General features: G+C 37.6%; 4 protein-coding genes across 4 annotated transcripts; 1 reads left to right on the plus strand and 3 right to left on the minus strand.

The window, feature by feature from the left end:
• Window positions 1-576: 576 nt before the first annotated feature.
• LOC125188647 (serine/threonine-protein kinase 38-like) lies at window positions 577-4,190 on the minus strand. Its single transcript, XM_048085620.1, has 11 exons — window positions 4,037-4,190; window positions 3,801-3,975; window positions 3,388-3,713; window positions 3,054-3,297; window positions 2,900-2,979; window positions 2,621-2,705; window positions 2,149-2,280; window positions 1,949-2,062; window positions 1,728-1,772; window positions 1,525-1,606; window positions 577-813 (listed from the first exon to the last, which is right to left on the minus strand). The coding sequence occupies exons 1-11, from the start codon at window positions 4,156-4,158 to the stop codon at window positions 752-754; spliced, it is 1,467 nt and encodes a 488-aa protein (XP_047941577.1). The 5' UTR covers window positions 4,159-4,190; the 3' UTR covers window positions 577-751.
• A 3,718-nt stretch (window positions 4,191-7,908) lies between these two features.
• Window positions 7,909-10,983, plus strand: LOC125188646 (disease resistance protein RPS2). Its single transcript, XM_048085619.1, has one exon. The coding sequence runs from the start codon at window positions 8,124-8,126 to the stop codon at window positions 10,812-10,814; it is 2,691 nt and encodes an 896-aa protein (XP_047941576.1). The 5' UTR covers window positions 7,909-8,123; the 3' UTR covers window positions 10,815-10,983.
• Window positions 10,984-12,943: 1,960 nt separating this feature from the next.
• On the minus strand, window positions 12,944-13,672 carry LOC125189558. Its single transcript, XM_048086824.1, has one exon. It carries the CDS (start codon window positions 13,670-13,672, stop codon window positions 12,944-12,946), a length of 729 nt encoding a protein of 242 aa, XP_047942781.1.
• A 3,766-nt stretch (window positions 13,673-17,438) lies between these two features.
• On the minus strand, window positions 17,439-18,769 carry LOC125187716 (protein ANTAGONIST OF LIKE HETEROCHROMATIN PROTEIN 1-like). The gene has a single exon (XM_048084344.1). It carries the CDS (start codon window positions 18,734-18,736, stop codon window positions 17,621-17,623), a length of 1,116 nt encoding a protein of 371 aa, XP_047940301.1. The 5' UTR covers window positions 18,737-18,769; the 3' UTR covers window positions 17,439-17,620.
• Window positions 18,770-18,969: the final 200 nt, after the last annotated feature.

The raw sequence follows: 18,969 nt of genomic DNA on the forward strand, positions 1-18,969 counted from the left end.
GTGAGTCGCTTATCTTGGAACGGAGGGAGTATATTTTAGTTGTATAATTCATAGTTTGCATTACATTTTTTGTTTATAATTTTAGATAATACATAGTATTATTTCTGATTTCATTAAAATCAATTTTGTAATTTAAATTGAATGAATTAAAATATCTTAACATGTGTATCGCAGAGGTGTGAAACTAGTTATTATAGCTTTTGACATGCATGGCTAAAACGCAATTACTTTTCATTGCTTAAATTTGACCGAAATTCTCTTGATATTGTCAACTACACTATATGCCTATAAAATTATTTCTAACAAAAATCGAGTTTTTCTAACAAGACATCGAGCCGATAATTAATTCCACGGAGTGATTGCAACTATCCTAAATAAATCAATACTCAAAAATGAAAATTAATTTCATCTTTCTCGCATCAAACTTTATGTGTATTTACATTTAAGTTTTAACTAAACCGCACTTCTTTATGTTAGAGTTTTATCCAAAAAAGAACAAAAATAAAATTATAGATTAGTTATTTGTTGAAAAACATTACGGTGTTGCAAGTGCCATGGATATTCCTCCATACTTCATAGTACAAAAGAATTAATAATCTTTTAATTAAAGGAATGTATCATGTACAACTTTGATTTTCTTTTTCTGTTTTCAATTACTATATTTATTTATCTAACCATTAGTCCTAAAAATCATATTTTTAGATCCATTGCTCAACTCAGCCAATAATTAGAATCAATGTTATGTCTGGTTTCAATGTAGAAGAACATCGGCCGATGCAGCCCGCTTTAAACCTTTTCCATTAGTGGCTTTTTCTGCAAAATATATTGCCAAAATTAGTACTTATGCGACTATCAAAAATAATTTCAATAATTAATTTATATCCTTGATATTTCAATTTAATTAGCACTTGCACAAATTTCTGTATGAACTGAAGTTCGTCCTATTCATAATTAACTACGCAAAAAGCAAAATTGCAGTCCTAACTAATTAAGATATGATGTAGATTTGAACAAATATAAAAATATCTTATTTCAAACTGAAATAAAAATTTGTCACTTATTTTCACTTTTGGTCATCTTGCATATTTGTTACTTTTTACTTTTACTATTTTTGGTAGTGGATCCCACGTTCCACTAACTCATTTTCACTTATATATAAGATTCGAATTTCATTAATTTTTTCAACTCACTTTCTATTACATTTCTTAAAATTCTGTCAGGTCAAATAGTGACAAATTATTAGAGACATATGGAGCATAAAAATATACTATCAAAGGTTACTTGTACTTCCTCTATCCCAAAAAAGTAAACTGGTTTTATCATTTTGGATTGTACTCCAAAATTAGACAAAGTCTAAATATGGAATATTTTTAACCAATTACAAAACACTAATAATAAGGACCTCACAATCCACAGACACTATTTCCATTATATTTTTCCTCTCTTTCTTACCTTTCTGATTTGTCTCTTACTTTATAATTGCATATTAACGCAGGTAAGAAATAAAATAAGTAAAAGTTTTACCTGGAGACTTTGTTAGCCCTTTCATTGGTTCAAAGCATCGGTATGTGTAGCCAATAAAACTCAAGTCATTTGAATTATGAAACTGCCATATATATACATATGAGAACAAAGTAAAATTAGTAATTCAAATAACAGTTAGATACCAAGGCAATTTAAATGCAAAAGGCAGCTTCATTTTCAATTCAGGAAGTGAGATTACAGACCTTCCTCCAAGCCACTGTTCGAGATTTTTCTGGCTGGAAATCCACCTTCAAAATACACCAGAAATAGCATAATGAAGCTATGTGAATTGGGACTACTAGAGTTGAAATGAATTAACTTCATGATCAATAATAAAATGCTCAACTAGAAACAAGAGCATTTAAAAGGAGACTATGTTTTCAATCATAGTTCAAGTGAAGAAGAAAATGTACAAGAGTCTTACCTCATCCTGTTCGAAAAAATTTTGGGTGTCAAGCTCCCCATTTACCTCCGGCCTGTATGCAGCTTCCGTGTCGTAGATGTTGTCCCACTCTATTTGTTGGAACCATGGATGAGCCTGAACAATGAACATTATACAGTCAAAATAGTATGTAGGCATAAAGATTGTTTTAACAAGTTTGAAATCATGGTGAGGAATTGCACCTTTATTTCACCCACGCCACGAGAACCTATCCGATCATCTACATTGCATAGCAATCTGCAGATCAGGTCCTTTGCGCTCGGAGTTAGCCTACTGTCACTCGGAAACTTCAGGTGGTTTTTCCAGTGCACAATCTGTTTTTGGATAATGAAGTTTCTATCATTCATGCAATCATAAAGGAAGCCATTTTCATGTTTTGGGGGTTTTAAAGTAAACAATACATAAAGAAACTTTTCCATGTAATTGATAAGTAGACTACAATAAGTTTCTGCTGCAAAAAGGGAATGAATAGTTTCAAGCCTTTGAAGGAAATGGAAAGAAAGAACAACGAGAACTCGGTTTGCCATTTTTTTTCTATGTAGAAGTAATTTTATACTCTTTATCAACTAGAAATACAACTCATAAACAGATATACTCATAGATTGATGAAACTGGGCATATAAAAACATGTAAACGAACCAACACGATAATCACCTTTTTGCACGTTGTTACAGGATTGTCAGAGTAGAACGGGGGATAGCCAATAAGCATCTCATACATAATGCAACCAAGTGACCACCTGAAAGCTTTCAGAATCAGTCGTATCACTTTCAACTTTTCATGATCACAGAACCATGACGAGCAACAACTTTACTACAAATCTTTTCATCAAACAATCGCAGGAAGAAAGAAGCTCAATTGCTTTGAAAGACCGGGAATGTAGAGCAAAAGATGACAAAATTTTGAAGTAATACTTGGAGCAAGAAAACTAACCAATCACACTCTACCCCATAACCTTTCTTAACCAATACTTCAGGCGCAATATAGTCGGGCGTCCCAACCGTTGAAAAGGCCTGTTGTAAGAAGAATAGTTTCTCAGAATCAGACTGCATAAAGATACAATATAATTCATGCTCTTTCCAAATACCTGTGTCCTCCTGCTCTTTTGCCAGTGCTCTAGTTTTTCGCGAGAACTCTCCCATTGGCTTTCATCTCCTTTGTCAGGTACACAATCATTCTCACTTCCTGGTTCCCTCGACTCCTTTTTATCGACCAGCTCTTTCCCATTTAACGAGTCAAGATTCGAACAGTCAATGGACTTGCAGAGGCCAAAATCAGACAACTTCAGGTGACCATTTTTGTCCAAAATAAGGTTGTCAGGTTTAATATCCCTGTGGATAGCAAGGGAATGTCTCATGAACATACTTTAATTGCCACATTCCAAGTTTAGTTTGTCAATTTTCCACAATGGAATCGCGAACCTGTGAATGTAGTTGCGCTCGTGGATAGATTCTATAGCCAGAACAGCTTCTGCAATATAAAACCTCGCCACATTTTCAGTCAAAACGTCCTCTCGCATAAGCAAAGTCATCATGTCACCACCATGCAGATATTCCATGACCAAGTAGAGATACTCGGCATCTTGAAACGAACAATAAAGCTTCACGATGTAGTCACTGACAACTTCCACCAATAAATTCCTTTCGGATTTGACATGTTCAACCTGTCCTCTTCTCAGCATTTCAGACTTTTTCAACTTCTTCATCGCATATACGTTGCCAGTTAATTTCTCCCGGCACAATATCACCTTTGATTTCAATAGCCCAACAGTAATCAATTAGTTGAGATATTAAACGAATCAGTATTGAGAGACTACAACGATGAAATATAAAACCTCTCCAAAAGCGCCTCTTCCTATGATGGTTAAGAGGTCGAAGTCAGTAACAGAAGTTCTGTTTCGCCTCAATCGCATGTATTCAGTCTCTTTGCGCTCCAGCTCCTTCAAAACGTTCATCTGTTCTTCCTCGGATTCGCCGGAAGCAGCCAGCAGCTTTTGCAGCAATTGACGCCTGCGATTTGCATACACATGATCGGAAATCTGGAAAATAAAATTATGAAAATTTGAATTACCTTTGCCTGCGTTCCTCGATGGCTTTGGTAAGGGCCTTGTAATGATTCTCGATGAGTTTCTTGGCGGCGGCGGCGCGTTGGAGGGTGGAAATGGATGCGAGCTCCGTCGATTGCTCCTCCATTTCCTCCTCCGCTTCGCCTCCGTTAAATTGCCGGAGAGGGAAGCGGATCAGAAATGCAGACACATTCGACTTAAGAGAAATTAATCATTATAAATATTGGGTTTGCACTGCTTACGTGGCCGATATTTAAGTTGATGGTATCATATCATATACTACTACGTGATTTATTTATTTTCTATGCTATTCAACAAAGATGTGAGAATGTCATTTTCAAAATTACATATTTAGGACTTATACTTATCACGACGCACGTTTGCGGTCCCTATACTTACAAAATATCATTTGCAGTCTCTATACTTGTATTTATGCACATTTTAAGGTTCTTTTCTTTTTTGACATTTTTTATGACAAAAATACCCCCAAATAAATGATAGGCAAATTTATATATTACTATTTTCTCTCCTTTTTCTTTCTTCTTCATATTTTCTCTTTCTTCTTTTTGTAAATGACTTGTATAATTACAACAAAAAATTGAGATGAGACATATTTGAAGAAGGAAATTAGACAAATCAAAATCAAATGTTCAGCTAAGAATTTTATTTTACATTATTTTGTTAGAATTGCGAAGAGAAATTTCTGATGTGAGAACCCACATAAGTCGCGGGCGCTGCCCACTTGCTAAATACACACAACCAAAATTACCATAATTTCATACATTCCATTTATCGCTTATTATTCCTCACTTTACGATTGATTAGATTCAAATATTCACTTGTTGAAATTCGTCGTTCAAATTTTTAATCTTTTATTTACGGGATCATTAATTATAATACTCCACATTTGAAGCATAATCACAAATACTCCAGTGTGATGAAGAAAAATGACGTGAAAATATAAAATTTATCATCATATGATTAAATTTCTCAAAAAATTTAACAGAATACAAGGAAATAAGATTAACAAACCCATAATTTTAGTTCTAATTTTATTATAGACAAAAGAAAAAGAAAGGAGGATGAAAGAGAGAAAATAGTGTATAAATTTTTTCTTGGGGGGTATTTTTGTCCAAAAAAAGATCAAAAAGTGAAAAGAACCTTAAAACGTGCATAAGTACAAGTATAAGGACCGCAAATGATATTTTGTAAGTATAGGGACCGCAAACGTTCGTCGTGATAAGTATAGGTCCTAAATATGTAATTCACTCTTTTCAATATCATATTTAAGGAGTATTATAGGATAGTGATCAATATTCTGAACTAAATTTAAATGTATAATTAAGATCAAATTTAGGTAATAAGATGTTGTAATCAAATGAATAATAAATTGTCATATGATGGGAGATAGTTTTGATAAATAACAATAAAATTGGATAGCAGCCGGAGGCGACAACTTGACATCGTGAAACTGGAGAAGGCGACAGCTACAAGAACGGGCGAAGCTGGCAATGGTGGCAGCATCGCAAAAGGAGAAGAATAGAGAGAGATAGAGAGGTCGCGGAGGTAATTACTCTTCATTTTAATCAACTGAAGCAATCAATCATCAAGTACTATAAAAATTGTCACACTTCCTAATTCATATGATCTATTGAACGATTTTAAAAAATACCAAGAAAAATCACACATCTTCCCTGCATCATTATTTATAGAATATCTCAAATTATAGAATATGTCGAGTTCATAATCATCTCACACCAAGAGATTACTCAAATAAAATTAACAAAATCACTTTCACTTTTCTCGATTGCTATTCACGGTTGGTTAATGTTCACAACATGCCTAATTTAATATAGGGATAATATCCATTTAAATTACAAAGTTTGATCCAATTCTGATCTGTTTCATGAACTTTGAAATCAGAATATTAAATTACGAAGTTTCAATTTTTCTCAATTGTCTCATTCATGCACATATTGACGTCTTTTTGTAATGTTAAAAATGACAATATTGTAATATAATAAGAAGAGAAATGAGAAAATAAAAGGAATATAAAGAAAAAAAAATTATTTTTAATGAAATATGTTGTTTGAAATATCGTTAATGGGACAATTGAGAAAAAAAATAAAGCTTTATGATTTAATATTCCAAGTATAGTTAACCCTTTAATTTAATAAATTCACATGCTTGGAAAAATCTTATAAATTCATATGTTGCTAAATGAACCTCTCTGAACATAGTCAGGTAACCATAACATCCAATAAAAGTCCAAAACATACAAATCCCCAAATTATAGTGTGACTAAATTATTCCAATTTCCATACTTGGAAAAATCCAGTTTAGTTCAAACTAAACCTTATTCATAAATCATCCACTAAACTGCATATATAAAGTCAATTGTATCAACTAAAATAAAACTTAAGCCTCCACTCAGTTCTAGGGTTACGATCATCTTACTAACTAATTTAAAGTTCCAAAATCAAGCAAATAAAATAAAAACGTCGCCAACTCCAAAATGAGGGGTGGGAGTTCGGCCCTTTTTCCTATTTATCCATAATTTAAAGTTTTAGAAAGTAAGTAAGTGCAAAAGGAATTAAGTTTTTATCACTGTGAGATATGTATCTGCATGAGTTGTAGATTAGTGTAGATATTTTTTTATCAATTTTTTTTTTTCTTTTCTTGTTATATGTTTTTAACTATCAAATACATATAATACCAACATAATGCCGATTGATCATTGATATGCTAAATACCTTAAGTGGCTCCTTAATTAGGTGAGCACCACTCTTGTTTGATGCACGCTTAACATTGTTCGTTTTGATTTATATATTTATTTTGATTCTAATATATTAAAAAAAATTTATTGAAAATTTTAGTTTCACAAAATTCATAAAAATCAAAGCTTGATTTGTTATTTTAATAATTTATTTGAAATTATAGAGAAAATGTGCAGATCAAGCTTTGATTTTTATGAATTATAAAATTAAAATTTTTAATAACATGTTTTAATGTATTAGAATCATACATATATAATCGAAACGAACAATGTTAAACGTGCATCAAATGAGAGTGGTGCTCACATAAGGTATGTAGCATATCATTCCTCCCAACATAATTATTACATGTAGCTATTTTCTAATTTTAGTCAACCTATTCAAATCAATTAATACTCACAAAGCACAAAAATAAAATTATAAAAGGTACTATTAATCAAATTCTATATTTTCCAATTTCAATTCAAGCTTTCTACGGCTACTAATTTCACCTATACACCAAAAAAAAATACTTAAGACCATATTTGTTATGCTACGGTGTTCCCTAGTTTAAGTCGGACAACATATACATTTAAAATTATGTTCATTAATTTAAAAACTCGTACAGTAATTTCAAATTAATTTTGAAAATGTTAAAAAAGTATGATTAAACTTGTTTTTAAAAGTGTATTCCAGTGGAAGATAGTCTTAAAAGTGTAATCGAGTAACCCGTCAACAAATAATTATAAATTTTTATCAAATCACAGAAAATTGTTGTAGAATTACAATATTAATAGATGAGAATAGGAAAAGAAGAGTCACTAAAGTACTCCTTTTTTTAGATAAGCATATCTTACACTTTCTTTTGTTTTAATATTTTATTTATAGGATAAATTGATTACCTATATTCTTTAAATGATAAAACATATTTTAAAAAATGAAATGATAATATTAAACAAAAAATGAAAAGTGTAAAATAAAATAAAAAATTCACTTCATATTTGCTATGATAAATAAAATTTGTAATTATGCTAAATTACGAATCTAAATGGAAAAAATGATCTATAATAAAAAAATGACACAAAAAGAAGAGAAAGAACAAAATTTCCGTTTAATTCCTTTTATAAAATGCGTTTTGACTAGGCAACATATACTCTACTTGCTTGTAATAATGGAGTAATAATAACAAAAAGTCGTCGACGACCAGGGAGAATGCATTCAATCAACCCAATACTCAAACAAAACTATATAGCTCGTCCACACATTTGTGCTAGGATCGAACATATTCATCAAGAAAGTTCAGACTCTGCTACCCACAACTTCTTTGATACATTTGTTGATGGAACTCATTGCTCCCATCATCTCCCTTCTGAGTTGTTTGATCAATTATGTTTTGAAAAGATTGACAACCCCTGAAAATCTGGAAGAAAGCATCCATAATCTTGAGAGAGCTCTAGGAGAGCTGACAGAGGTGAGGGATGACTTGCAGAAGCAAGTGGATCAAGCAGTGATGAAGGGGCTGACACTTTCCAGCCAAGTCAAAGGGTGGCTAGAGAGAGTAGACCAAGTCGTGGAGCAAGTAAGAATGATTAGAGAAGACATGGATGACAAGAAGAAGTGCCTATTCTGTTGCAATTCCAAGTGTTTGTCGAGATATGAGCTAGGGAAGAGAGTCGTGGAGGAGCTCGATCGAGTCAATGATCTTAAAGGAAAAGGAAAGTTGGAAGTTGGGTTGCCTGATGGGTTGCTGCTTGTTCCAGCTGTTGAGATTCCTAGCAGACCGGCGGTGGGGCTTGATGTGATGTTGGATAGAGTCGGGCTGCTTCTAGGGGAAGATGATGTGGGGACTATTGGGTTATATGGGATGGGCGGCGTAGGCAAGACCACTCTGCTCAAGAGTATCAACAATGGCTTCTTGCACCGGGATCATGATTTCGACTTGGTGATCTTGGCCGTTGTGTCGAGGGATTTTGTGGTTGAGAAGATCCAACAAGCTATAGGGGTGAGGCTGGGATTGTCATGGGATGAAGCTCAGTTTCAAGAACTGAGAGCATTGAGGATTTACAGCATCATGAGGAGGAAGAAGTTTGTGCTGCTGTTGGATGATGTTTGGGAAGGTCTCGATCTTGAAAAGATTGGGATTCCTGCACCTAGTAAGGATAACGGGAGCAAGGTGGTGTTCACAACGCGTTCCATGGAGGTCTGCAGCGACATGGATGCCGACTGCAAGCTGAAGGTGGAGTTTCTCAATGAGGAGGAATCATGGGAGCTATTCCAGCAGAAAGTTGGAGAATCTGCTGAGATAGTTAACTCACCCATGATATTGCCTCATGCCAAGTCCATGGTTAGGAAATGCGGAGGTCTTCCGCTTGCTCTGGTGACCACAGGGAGGGCGATGGCGAACAAGAAGAGTGAGCAGGAATGGAGATATGCAGTGGAGATCCTACACAAGACCCCTTCACAAGTTCGAGGCATGGAGGATGTTTTTAATCTTCTCAAGTTCGGATATGATAATCTTGGCAGCGATAATCTGAGGTCATGTCTGTCGTATTGCTCGCTGTTCCCAGAAGACTATGAGATTGAGAAAGAGCAGCTTATTGAGTACTGGGCAGGGGAAGGCTTCTTGGGAAATGGCAGTAGCCTGCACATAATGGGGCATGCCATTATTGGATCACTGAAAGTTGCATGCTTCTTGGAGACTGGAGAAGATCCGTCACGAGTCAAGCTGCACGATGTGGTGAGGAGTTTCCTGCTATGGACGGTGCCTGAGCAACGGTTCATAATGCAGGCGAGCCAGGGCCTGACAGAGGCGCCGTCTGGGGAGAGATGGGAACAAGCTGAGAGAATCTCTTTGATGGATAATCAGATCACAGAATTGTCTCAATCACCTCATTGTCCCAATCTTTCAACATTGCTGCTCCATTGGAACAATGGGTTGAGCAAATTCTGTGATGGTTTCTTCCAAAACATGCCAGCTCTCAAGGTTTTAGACTTATCCTTCACCAGCATCAAAGAGCTTCCTCCAAGCATCTGCAGATTAGCCGCGATTCACCATCTTGATCTATCAGGAACTAAGCTAACCACACTGCCAAGAGAGCTTGGGTCTCTCACAAATTTAAGGCATTTGAATCTGCAGAGAAATCAATATCTTAGAACAATTCCACGCGAAGCAATATCAGGGCTGTCTCAGCTGAGAGTCTTGAATTTCTACTACAGTTACCATGGTTGGGGGATGCAAACCACCGCTACCGCTGCAGATGCTAGTGAGCTAAGGCTTGCTGACTTGGAACGCCTGAGCAGCCTCGACTCTCTTGGGTTCACTGCAACCTCCTTGTCTGATCTCCACAATGTGTCACGCAGCAGATTCTTGCGTGGATGCATACACTACTTGCACATCAAGGAGTGTGAAGGCCTGCATCAACTGCCACTGTCATCATATGCAGGAGACGGTGATCAACTACGAAGGCTTAGCATCAACAACTGTATGGACCTTAGGTACTTGACCATCAACGAGACTGCAGGCGAGAATTGGCTCCCTAACCTAGAGATCTTGGCTCTCAATGGCCTTCCCAGCCTCACCACGATATGGAACAACGCAGTTAACGCCGCATGTCTACTAAACCTCAGATGCATCAACATTTGGTACTGCGAAAAGCTGAAGGATGTTTCTTGGATATTGAGGCTGCCAAAGCTCGAGGTGGTTTACATATTTTACTGCAAAGAGATGGAACAAGTGATAAGAGAAGAGGATGTAGAAGAGGAAGATTACTCGAATGCATTTTCGAAGTTGAGGATTATGTCCATAAGAGATGCACCTAAGTTGAGAAGCCTCTGTAACAAGGCTATGATCTTTCCTTGTCTGAAGAGGATTGCTATCATAGATTGTCCAAAGCTGATGAAACTTCCACTCAAAGCACACAATGTTTCGGCAATGCCAACAGTTTACTGCAGCAAAGAATGGTGGAGTAATTTGGTGTGGGATGACACTGATACCCAAGATACCTGCTACCCCTACTTCATGGAAGCATGAGAATTTCCTAACTTGTGCCTCTCTTCCAATAGTTCCAAAGCCAAAAAAACAACCTGCGAACAGATCATCTAACTCATTGCAGACTGATGAGCAGAGTTAGTCCAACTTTTTATTTATTTTGCATATTGATGAGTAGAACTTGTCCAAACTTTAATAGTTAAGCATATTATTAACTGTTCAAGAATTTCAAGCATCCATCTATGTCAGAGCTGGAAACAATCTGGCTGAAGCTGAACAGTCGCTAATGGTGATGCGAATAACTCAAATCACCTCATGTTCTAGGATAATAGCATGAAATTTTTCTCAGATAATAGCATGAAACATAGACAGAATCAAATCAGCTAACAATTCATTGTCAATCACAAAAAATTGCTGAAGCTAAGTTATCAATCCACCATAAATTGATTTGGCAACAACAATAAACTCAAAAATTCACACACCAAATCAAAGTGCCACTATTTTTCAGACAAGGTTTCAGCAATTATTAATGTTAAATTCAAAATCTTTCACCAATGTATTAGTACATTAACTGAGAATATTATTTGAACAGGATAATATGGATATTCAGACACACACACAGCTCAAATTTTAAAAAATCTCGTGTCTAAACAGTTCCATCTCTGTTTCCACCCAGTCACTTGCTCTCGGCATCATATATATCAGTTCTAAACAAGCAAATAAGGAAGAACAAACGAAAGCAATAGCTAACGCTAGATATATAAGCTAGAAATATTCAGGAATATAATAAAGTACAGAATACATAACTCTTCAATATAGTTCTATAAGGAAGGAATCATCCTTATAACTCTATCAGACATTAATTAAGACTTTGGCTCCATAAATGAATTCTGAATGGAATCTCTTAAAGCATATAAACTCAATCAAGAAATTTGGTGAGGACTAGAGTTGAAACTAGCAAGGCAAATTAATCAAGAAGGAAACAATGTGGTCACTCGTTCAAGAATCAAGAAGGAAACAATGTGGTCACTCGTTCAAGAATCAAGAAGGAAGCTTCGTGGTCACTCGCTCAGCAAAATACTGCATGGCTACAAGTTTTCTAAATATGAAATAATGTATGAGTAAAAACTATTATATAAATTATGGCAATCGTTACATGAGCTTCTTAGTAACTTACATACTTCTCATCTCCATTATGACCAAATGCAAAAATTATGGTCCTGATAAAAAATAAAGAAGAAAAAAAGCAAAAATAGCAAATCAATTAAAACAGACAGCATAAGAAAAAAAGGGTGAGGGAATAATTACAGCATTTGGTATCTAATTCTGGTACAAAAGATGAGTTAATATTCCCCACATTCAGCCCCCTAAAAAACTTATCCAGTTCGCAATGATGCATCAGAGGTTAAACTACACTGATTTACATTGAGAATCCAATGTTATGAGAAATTTCAAGATTTTCTCTTCTGACTAACAAAGCCAAATATATGCTAGGTATTTGCCACATCTTACTCAGCTAAGATTATAAAACATAAATTCAGCCTCACATCATAGTCGTTAGTCTTACACCATGCGCGGAAGCTCCTACCAAGACTGCGGTGAACAATCGATCCATCAAAACCGGTTTGTGCCGAACTGCAACAGATCAACTCAAAATTGGGGGGGGGGGGGGGGGGGGGGGGGGGACTGCGTGAATTGATTTTTATAGTACAAAAAGCTTACTGAGAGGAAGAAGAGGGGCATAGATTAGAGCAACTAGTGAATGCAAACCTACTGGGGGCTCGGATCAGATGGCGCCGGGAGCCAATACAACCTCTGCCTCACCGTCACTTTGTACCGAGATGTGATCGGCGTTAACTATGACTAGGCTAAGAGTATCCACTATAGTTGGCCGGGCCAAGCCACAAAGTGTGGTCAGGCCACAAAATCATGGCCGGACCACCAATGCTCATGTTTCCCACTATAGTGGACATGCCCAAGCCACCAAAAAGTTTAATTTTTTTCATTTTATTTATATTTTAATTCTACTGCAATAAAAGTTATTGGACTATAATAATTAAAAAAATGCATAAGAACTAAAATTAAAACAAAATTTTCGTTGTATTATACAAATGGGTAAAATTATACAACGAAAATTTTCGACTTCTCATAAACTACATTCCCAACGCATATCACGCTCTACGCCCTCCTCCCCTACGATTCCAAACCTCTTCGACCATATCAGCCTGCAGTGTCGTATGTGATGTTTCCCTCCGCATATCGGCGAACCGTTGGATCAAGTATGCATTACTACGCGGTACACCCATGTGCAGTGGGGCGGTTGCAATACCGTGACTCGTACTTGCACCCTCTTCCGGTGCCCAGTTCTCTGCATAATATCCTTCGTCCTCTATTATCATATTGTGCAATATGATACATGCATACATGATGGAGGCGACATCATTTTTGTGCCATTGTCGAACCGGGCACCGTAGAATGGCCCATCGCGCTTGGAGGACACCAAAAGCACGCTCAACATCCTTCCTAGCACTCTCTTGTTTGGCCGCGAAATAGGATTGTTTCGGCCCAACCGGCTGCCGGATCGTCTTGACAAACACGGACCAACGAGGGTATATCCCATCGGCTAAGTAGTATGCCATGTTGTACTGCGTCCCGTTGGCCATGAATCTGACCGTCGGACCCTCACCCCGACACTCATCATGAGATGAATCCAGTACATTGATGTCGTTGTTCGACCCTGCGACACCAAAATATGCATGACAGATTCGCAATCGGTAGTCAGCAACAGCTTCCAGTATCATTGTTGGGTGTCTCCCTTTGAATCCAGATGTGAACTGCCCCTTCCAAGCAACCGGGCAGTTCCTCCACTCCCAGTGCATGCAATCGATGTTGCCCAACATCCTCGAAAAATTATGCACTCTCCCGTGCATATCTATCAATCTTTGGCACTCATCGGCATTTGGCTTCCGAAGATGGCATCGAAGATGTCACTGAGATACTGATTACAAAAGCGCCTCGGCGTCGTTAGGGCGGTTGTTTCACCCTAGCTTGTAGGTATTCGTCGAGACATATCAGCGGGTCCGGCATAGGCAAGGCAGTGCCTAATTGCAGCGGTACACTTCGATATGTCGACAACTGGGTCGGCCGCTAGCATCACTGCGCAATGTAAAGCACACTGTACCGTAGCTGCGACATTCGGATGAAGCGGCGACGGAAAATCTCTGCTGGGTAACGGGGGTTATCGCCAAAGTAGTCTTCCATCAACCGCTAGTCTGCCCCGACATGGTCACGGCGAGATGGTCCGCCGATGATAGAACGGGCGAACGAACGCCGCCGCCGCCGCTCCTCCTCCTCCTCCTCTTCTGCTTCCCGTTGCACCTCTTGAACGAGTTCATCGAACTCCCTATCCACCAATTGTTGGAACTCATCGCCGGAACTCATTTTTCAAAAGTAGAATTGGTGATAAAATGAAAAGAGTGGAGATTGGAATGGTGTAAAAAATTGGGAAAAAATGGGTATATTTATAGAATTAATATAAAAAAAAAATTCGAAAAAGGGGAGCCGCGGCAGAGCCGTGGCCCGTGGCCGCTGCAATAGGAGCGCGCGGCCAGACCACGGCGTGGCGCTCTCGTGGGCACCCCCCCCCCCCCTCGCCATGGCCGCCCATCCCTGTCACTATACGGAGCCGCGGCTCGCGGCTCTGGCGTGGCCCGGCCGCGGCTCCTTATAGTGGATGCTCTAAGACTACAAGTAGATCGCCACTAATTTTAATATTCTCTCTGTTCCAAAAGGTTCGGCATAAGTTTTAATACTCTCTCCGTTCTGCGGTAGTTGAGTTATTTCATTTTCTACAAAATGATATTCCCTCCGTTACAGTTTAAGAGTCTTGTTTTGTCATTTCCATCTGTCCCAATGAAGAGTCTCATTTAGAATTTACCATATTTGGACATAAAATTTAACCTCATTGTTGATGAAATTTACACTTAAATGACATTACTTTCATAAAAACAAAACAAAACAAAATCGTAAATATACAAAAAGTCAAAAAGGTCCTACTTCCCCCTACCTCACTTCAATTATTACACACTCCAACAATTTCTTAAAACATGTGCCCTAACTAAATTGCACTCCTAATCTGGGACGGATGGAGTAATAAATAGTTAAAGTGAAGTAAAAAATAAAGTAAGAGAGATAATAATGTAGATAAGACTCTTGTCTATATTATTCTGTCACCTACTTTATTTTATCTACACTTTACCTATTTATTATTATTTTTTAAAACGAGTGCAGAAAATGAAATGACTCAACCACCGCGGAACGGAGGGAGTACAAAATTGGTAAAATAAGAAGTGGAGAGAAAAAAAATAATTAAATTATTGTTAGTGGAGAATGTGTCTCATCTCAATAGATTAATTTTTTTTTCAAAATTAAAAAATGCATATTCTTGTAAGACGGATTAAAAAGGAAAAAAATACATATTCTTGTGAAAAAGAGGGAGTATAAAATTGAAAAAGTAATAATGATAACCATACTACCTCTTTAGAGGAAAATTTATCATAAACACATGGATTTATTTTGATAGACTACTTATAATAGCAATTAAAAAAAAAATCGATTGAAATAGCATCTGCACTCACAAATTTTGAAAAATTAATTTATATTTGTTTTAAAGTAAATCCAAAAATAAATATAGTACTAATATATTTTACTCAAAAAGAATATTTTACTTTTTTCACTCACAAAATATGGGAAAAAGAAATTAAGAAGGTAAAAGGAAAAAGGTTCCTCTATGTCTCTTGATAGCATAACACGACTAGACTAAAAACATATAATGTGTGCGATTCATTTTTCATTTTTCGTAGAATTTGTACAAATATAGATCCAGGAACATTAGATGCATCTAGTTGAAGAATCATGAAACATTAACTTCTTGAGAGTTACAAATGAAATGTTGGACACTTTATTGTCCATGTTGAAATAACTAAGCATTTTACTAACTTCGTTTATTTACATTTTATTATAAAACTAGTATATAGAGGTATGACTCACATTTTACTAGTATATTTTTTAAATTCAATTCTTTTACATTTTTGTAATGTGTGACGATACAAAGTGGGACACATATATATTAGGGTATGGATGAAAAATTAGATTCTTACTCCTTTTAACTTCACTTCAATATTGGTATTGTTCCACGGAGGAATGATATGTTACATACTTTATGTGAGCTTCTTATGTGAATGTCACTATCATTTGACAATCACTTAGCATTGTTGGTTTTAATTTATATATTTAGTTTGATTATAATACATTAAAATGTTATTGAAATTTCTAATTTCACAAAATTCATAAAAAACTAAACTTGATTTATTATTTTATTAATTTATTTAAAATTATAGAGAAAACGAGCAAATCAAGCTTTGATTTTTATAAATTTTGTGAAATCAGAAATTTCAATAACATTTTTTAATGTATTAGAACCAAACTAAATATATCAATTGAAACAAACAACGCTAAGAGTGGTGCTCACATATAGCGTATCATTCCTCTTGTTTCACATATATCAAAGTGAATAGGTTTATTTTTCTCCCTTATAATGGCTTTCTTAAAAGATTAACAACTTTTAATATATTCCGCAAGTATTATTCGTAGTCACGAGAATACTAGAATTTCTTTCGTCCCAAAAGAATATACACTTTGGGTTTGACATGAATTTTAATGTAAAATTTGTAAAGTAAAAAAAAGGTAGAGAAAAAAAGTAATTAAAATAATATTAATGGAGAATGGCACCAATCTCATTAGAGAGAAAAGAGCTTTCAAGATTAGAAAGAGCATATTCTTGTGGACCGACTAAAAAGGAAATAGTGCACATGGACCGGAGAGAGTATTTCAAATACACTGTACAATAAGTAAAATAAATCGCACGAATAGTCCATCTCTTCATCTTTGATAAGATTCAATACTTGTCTCAATGAAAAGTTGAAAACATAGTTTTCTTAGGAGTCTTTGAATTTAATTTATTTATCTTTGATATTGATTACTTTCTTTTTGTCTTTGATTTCTTCCTTCACTTTTAATTCTCTTTTTACTACTTTGTTTACTACGATTGGACCCCAATTCCAAGAAGAAAAGACCGAATGCAACGCTAGATAACTAATGACTACTATGTCAAACGTGCTGCATTGATGAACATATATACTGCATAGTGCATACAGAGATATAAACCGAGCTAGCTAGAGTAATTCATATCTGAACACATATCTGGTTGACTTGAATATTAGAGGAAAACAAATGGGAGAATATGATTGGTAAAATATCAAGAATATAAGTGTATCTTATTGGTGACGACTGAAGCATGGGTGAAGCAAGCTGCTGTATTGGAGACAAGAGGGTAGATAGATAAAACTAATGGGGACAATTGATTAAAACAATTTAAAATAGCTCATACCTAATTTATTTATTTATGCAATGTTTATTTCTTGTCTCTCTTAGTTTTAAACTGTTGGTTTTACAATTTGGTTTTTTCAAATAACACTTCCTGAAAATATATACTAGTAGGAGTAATTACTTAGTAAGATTCGAAGTGTTTATATAATACTTTAAAGACGTTATAAAAGTTGAATTCAATGTCCTCCAGCTTAAGAAAGTGGTCAGATAATCCGAAACTGAAAAATACTAAGGGACAAATTTTATCTTAATTGTCACACAAATAATCTTGAATTGAACAAATGTTATCTTCAAATCAAAATGCATGCTACTCCTACACAATCTAGATATATTGGTATAGTTCAATTATTAATTCTCCCACGCCGACTTAGTATATGAAAAAATAGACCAAAAATGAATGACTACTGAAAATTAGTGCCCGCGAGATTATGATGCAAGAGCTTGTGCGCAATCTGGTCTCTGGCAAGCACAGCCTCGGCGGACGTCACGGGATTCTCCGGTACGCTGAGATCGTCGAAGAGGTCGAACCTGAGGTCCGCCGCGATCCCCTCGTTCCTAATCTCGCATATATTATGCAGCACGCAGCACGCCCCGAGCACGACAGGCAGATCGAGCAGCTTCATCTCGGTCCGCTTTCGCAGGCACGTCCACCGCGCCTTGAGGCGCGTGAACGCCTCCCTCGCCACCTCCTGCACCTCGTCGACCTTCTCATTGAACGCGTGCTGCGTCCACGTCAGATTCTGGTGCGCGTACGGCACCAGCAGCCATTCCGCGAGCGGGAAGGCTGAACTCCCCACGATCCACGTGGACACGAGATTTGCACGGTGGAACAGCGCGGACTTGTGGAGCACCTGCTCGTCGGTCATGGAGCCCGGCCAGCCGACGCAGATGTCGGTGAAGACCCCCTTGTTGTCCACGACTCCTTGGAGAGTGATGGAATAGGTTGTCTTTTGTTTTCGCTCCGTGTGGCGCTTGTTGAAGTACGCGGCCACGCTGACCTTCGGGGCGATGATCGGGATGTGCGTGGTGTAGATGGCGCCGCCTACCCCGGGGATCCCGGAGGAGGCCTCGAAGTCGCGCTGGATGGCGGCGGCGCGGGCGGGGTCGGGCCAGTGGAGGTACTTGGGCATGAGGACGGCGCGGATGGCGGTGCAGACCTCGAGGATGATTTTGTGGCAGGTGGAGATCCCAAGGCCGAAGCGCCTCGAGACCTCGCGGAGGGCCTCGCCTGTGGCCAGGCGCCACAGGCACACGGCCACGCGCTGGGGCACGGGGATGGCGAGGCGGAGCATGGTGTCCTTCTTCGTCACCGCCGGCTCCAGCTCTTGGCAGATTAAGTCGAACGTCGCGCGGCCCATGCGGAAGGACTTCCGGAACTCCTCGTCCGGGTAGTCCGGGCTGCTCACCTCCTCCCACCACGCGTTGGAGCGGCTCTTCACCCACAGGCGCCGCTGCCCCGACGAGCTCGGCTCATCTTCGGCGTCCCGTGCCCTCTTCTGTAATAAATGGTCGTTCATGATATAGTGAGCATGAAAAATTGAATGGATATAATGGTGGGAAAGCAAGTATACTATATATATAAAGGTGTGAATGCATGTAGGAGCGCGACGCGTGAGGCACGATTGGGAAATGGGGTGGACGGTGGGGGGGTTCGGGGCTGCGTTTCGATTTCGATTTGATACGATGAATCAAATGGTTTGTTTTACGCGGTGATTGGGTTTTGAGTTGAGTTGGGTACGCGGTCTTGGGA

The sequence above is a fragment of the Salvia hispanica genome, chromosome 5, assembly GCF_023119035.1.
Source record: "Salvia hispanica cultivar TCC Black 2014 chromosome 5, UniMelb_Shisp_WGS_1.0, whole genome shotgun sequence".
NCBI classification, from domain to species: Eukaryota; Viridiplantae; Streptophyta; class Magnoliopsida; order Lamiales; family Lamiaceae; genus Salvia; species Salvia hispanica.

Bases quoted from the DNA above. Each gene is read 5' to 3' on its own strand.
- LOC125187716 (XM_048084344.1), bottom strand. From the start codon at position 18,736: ATGAACGACCATTTATTACAGAAGAGGGCACGGGACGCCGAAGATGAG.
- LOC125188646 (XM_048085619.1), top strand. From the start codon at position 8,124: ATGGAACTCATTGCTCCCATCATCTCCCTTCTGAGTTGTTTGATCAAT.
- LOC125188647 (XM_048085620.1), bottom strand. From the start codon at position 4,158: ATGGAGGAGCAATCGACGGAGCTCGCATCCATTTCCACCCTCCAACGC. The intron at 3,976-4,036 runs GTAATTCAAATT...TGCAAATCGCAG, and splicing joins ATCGAGGAACGCAGGCAAAG to GCGTCAATTGCTGCAAAAGC. The intron at 1,773-1,948 runs GTAAGACTCTTG...TGTATTTTGAAG, and splicing joins ATTTTTTCGAACAGGATGAG to GTGGATTTCCAGCCAGAAAA.
- LOC125189558 (XM_048086824.1), bottom strand. From the start codon at position 13,672: ATGTTGGGCAACATCGATTGCATGCACTGGGAGTGGAGGAACTGCCCG.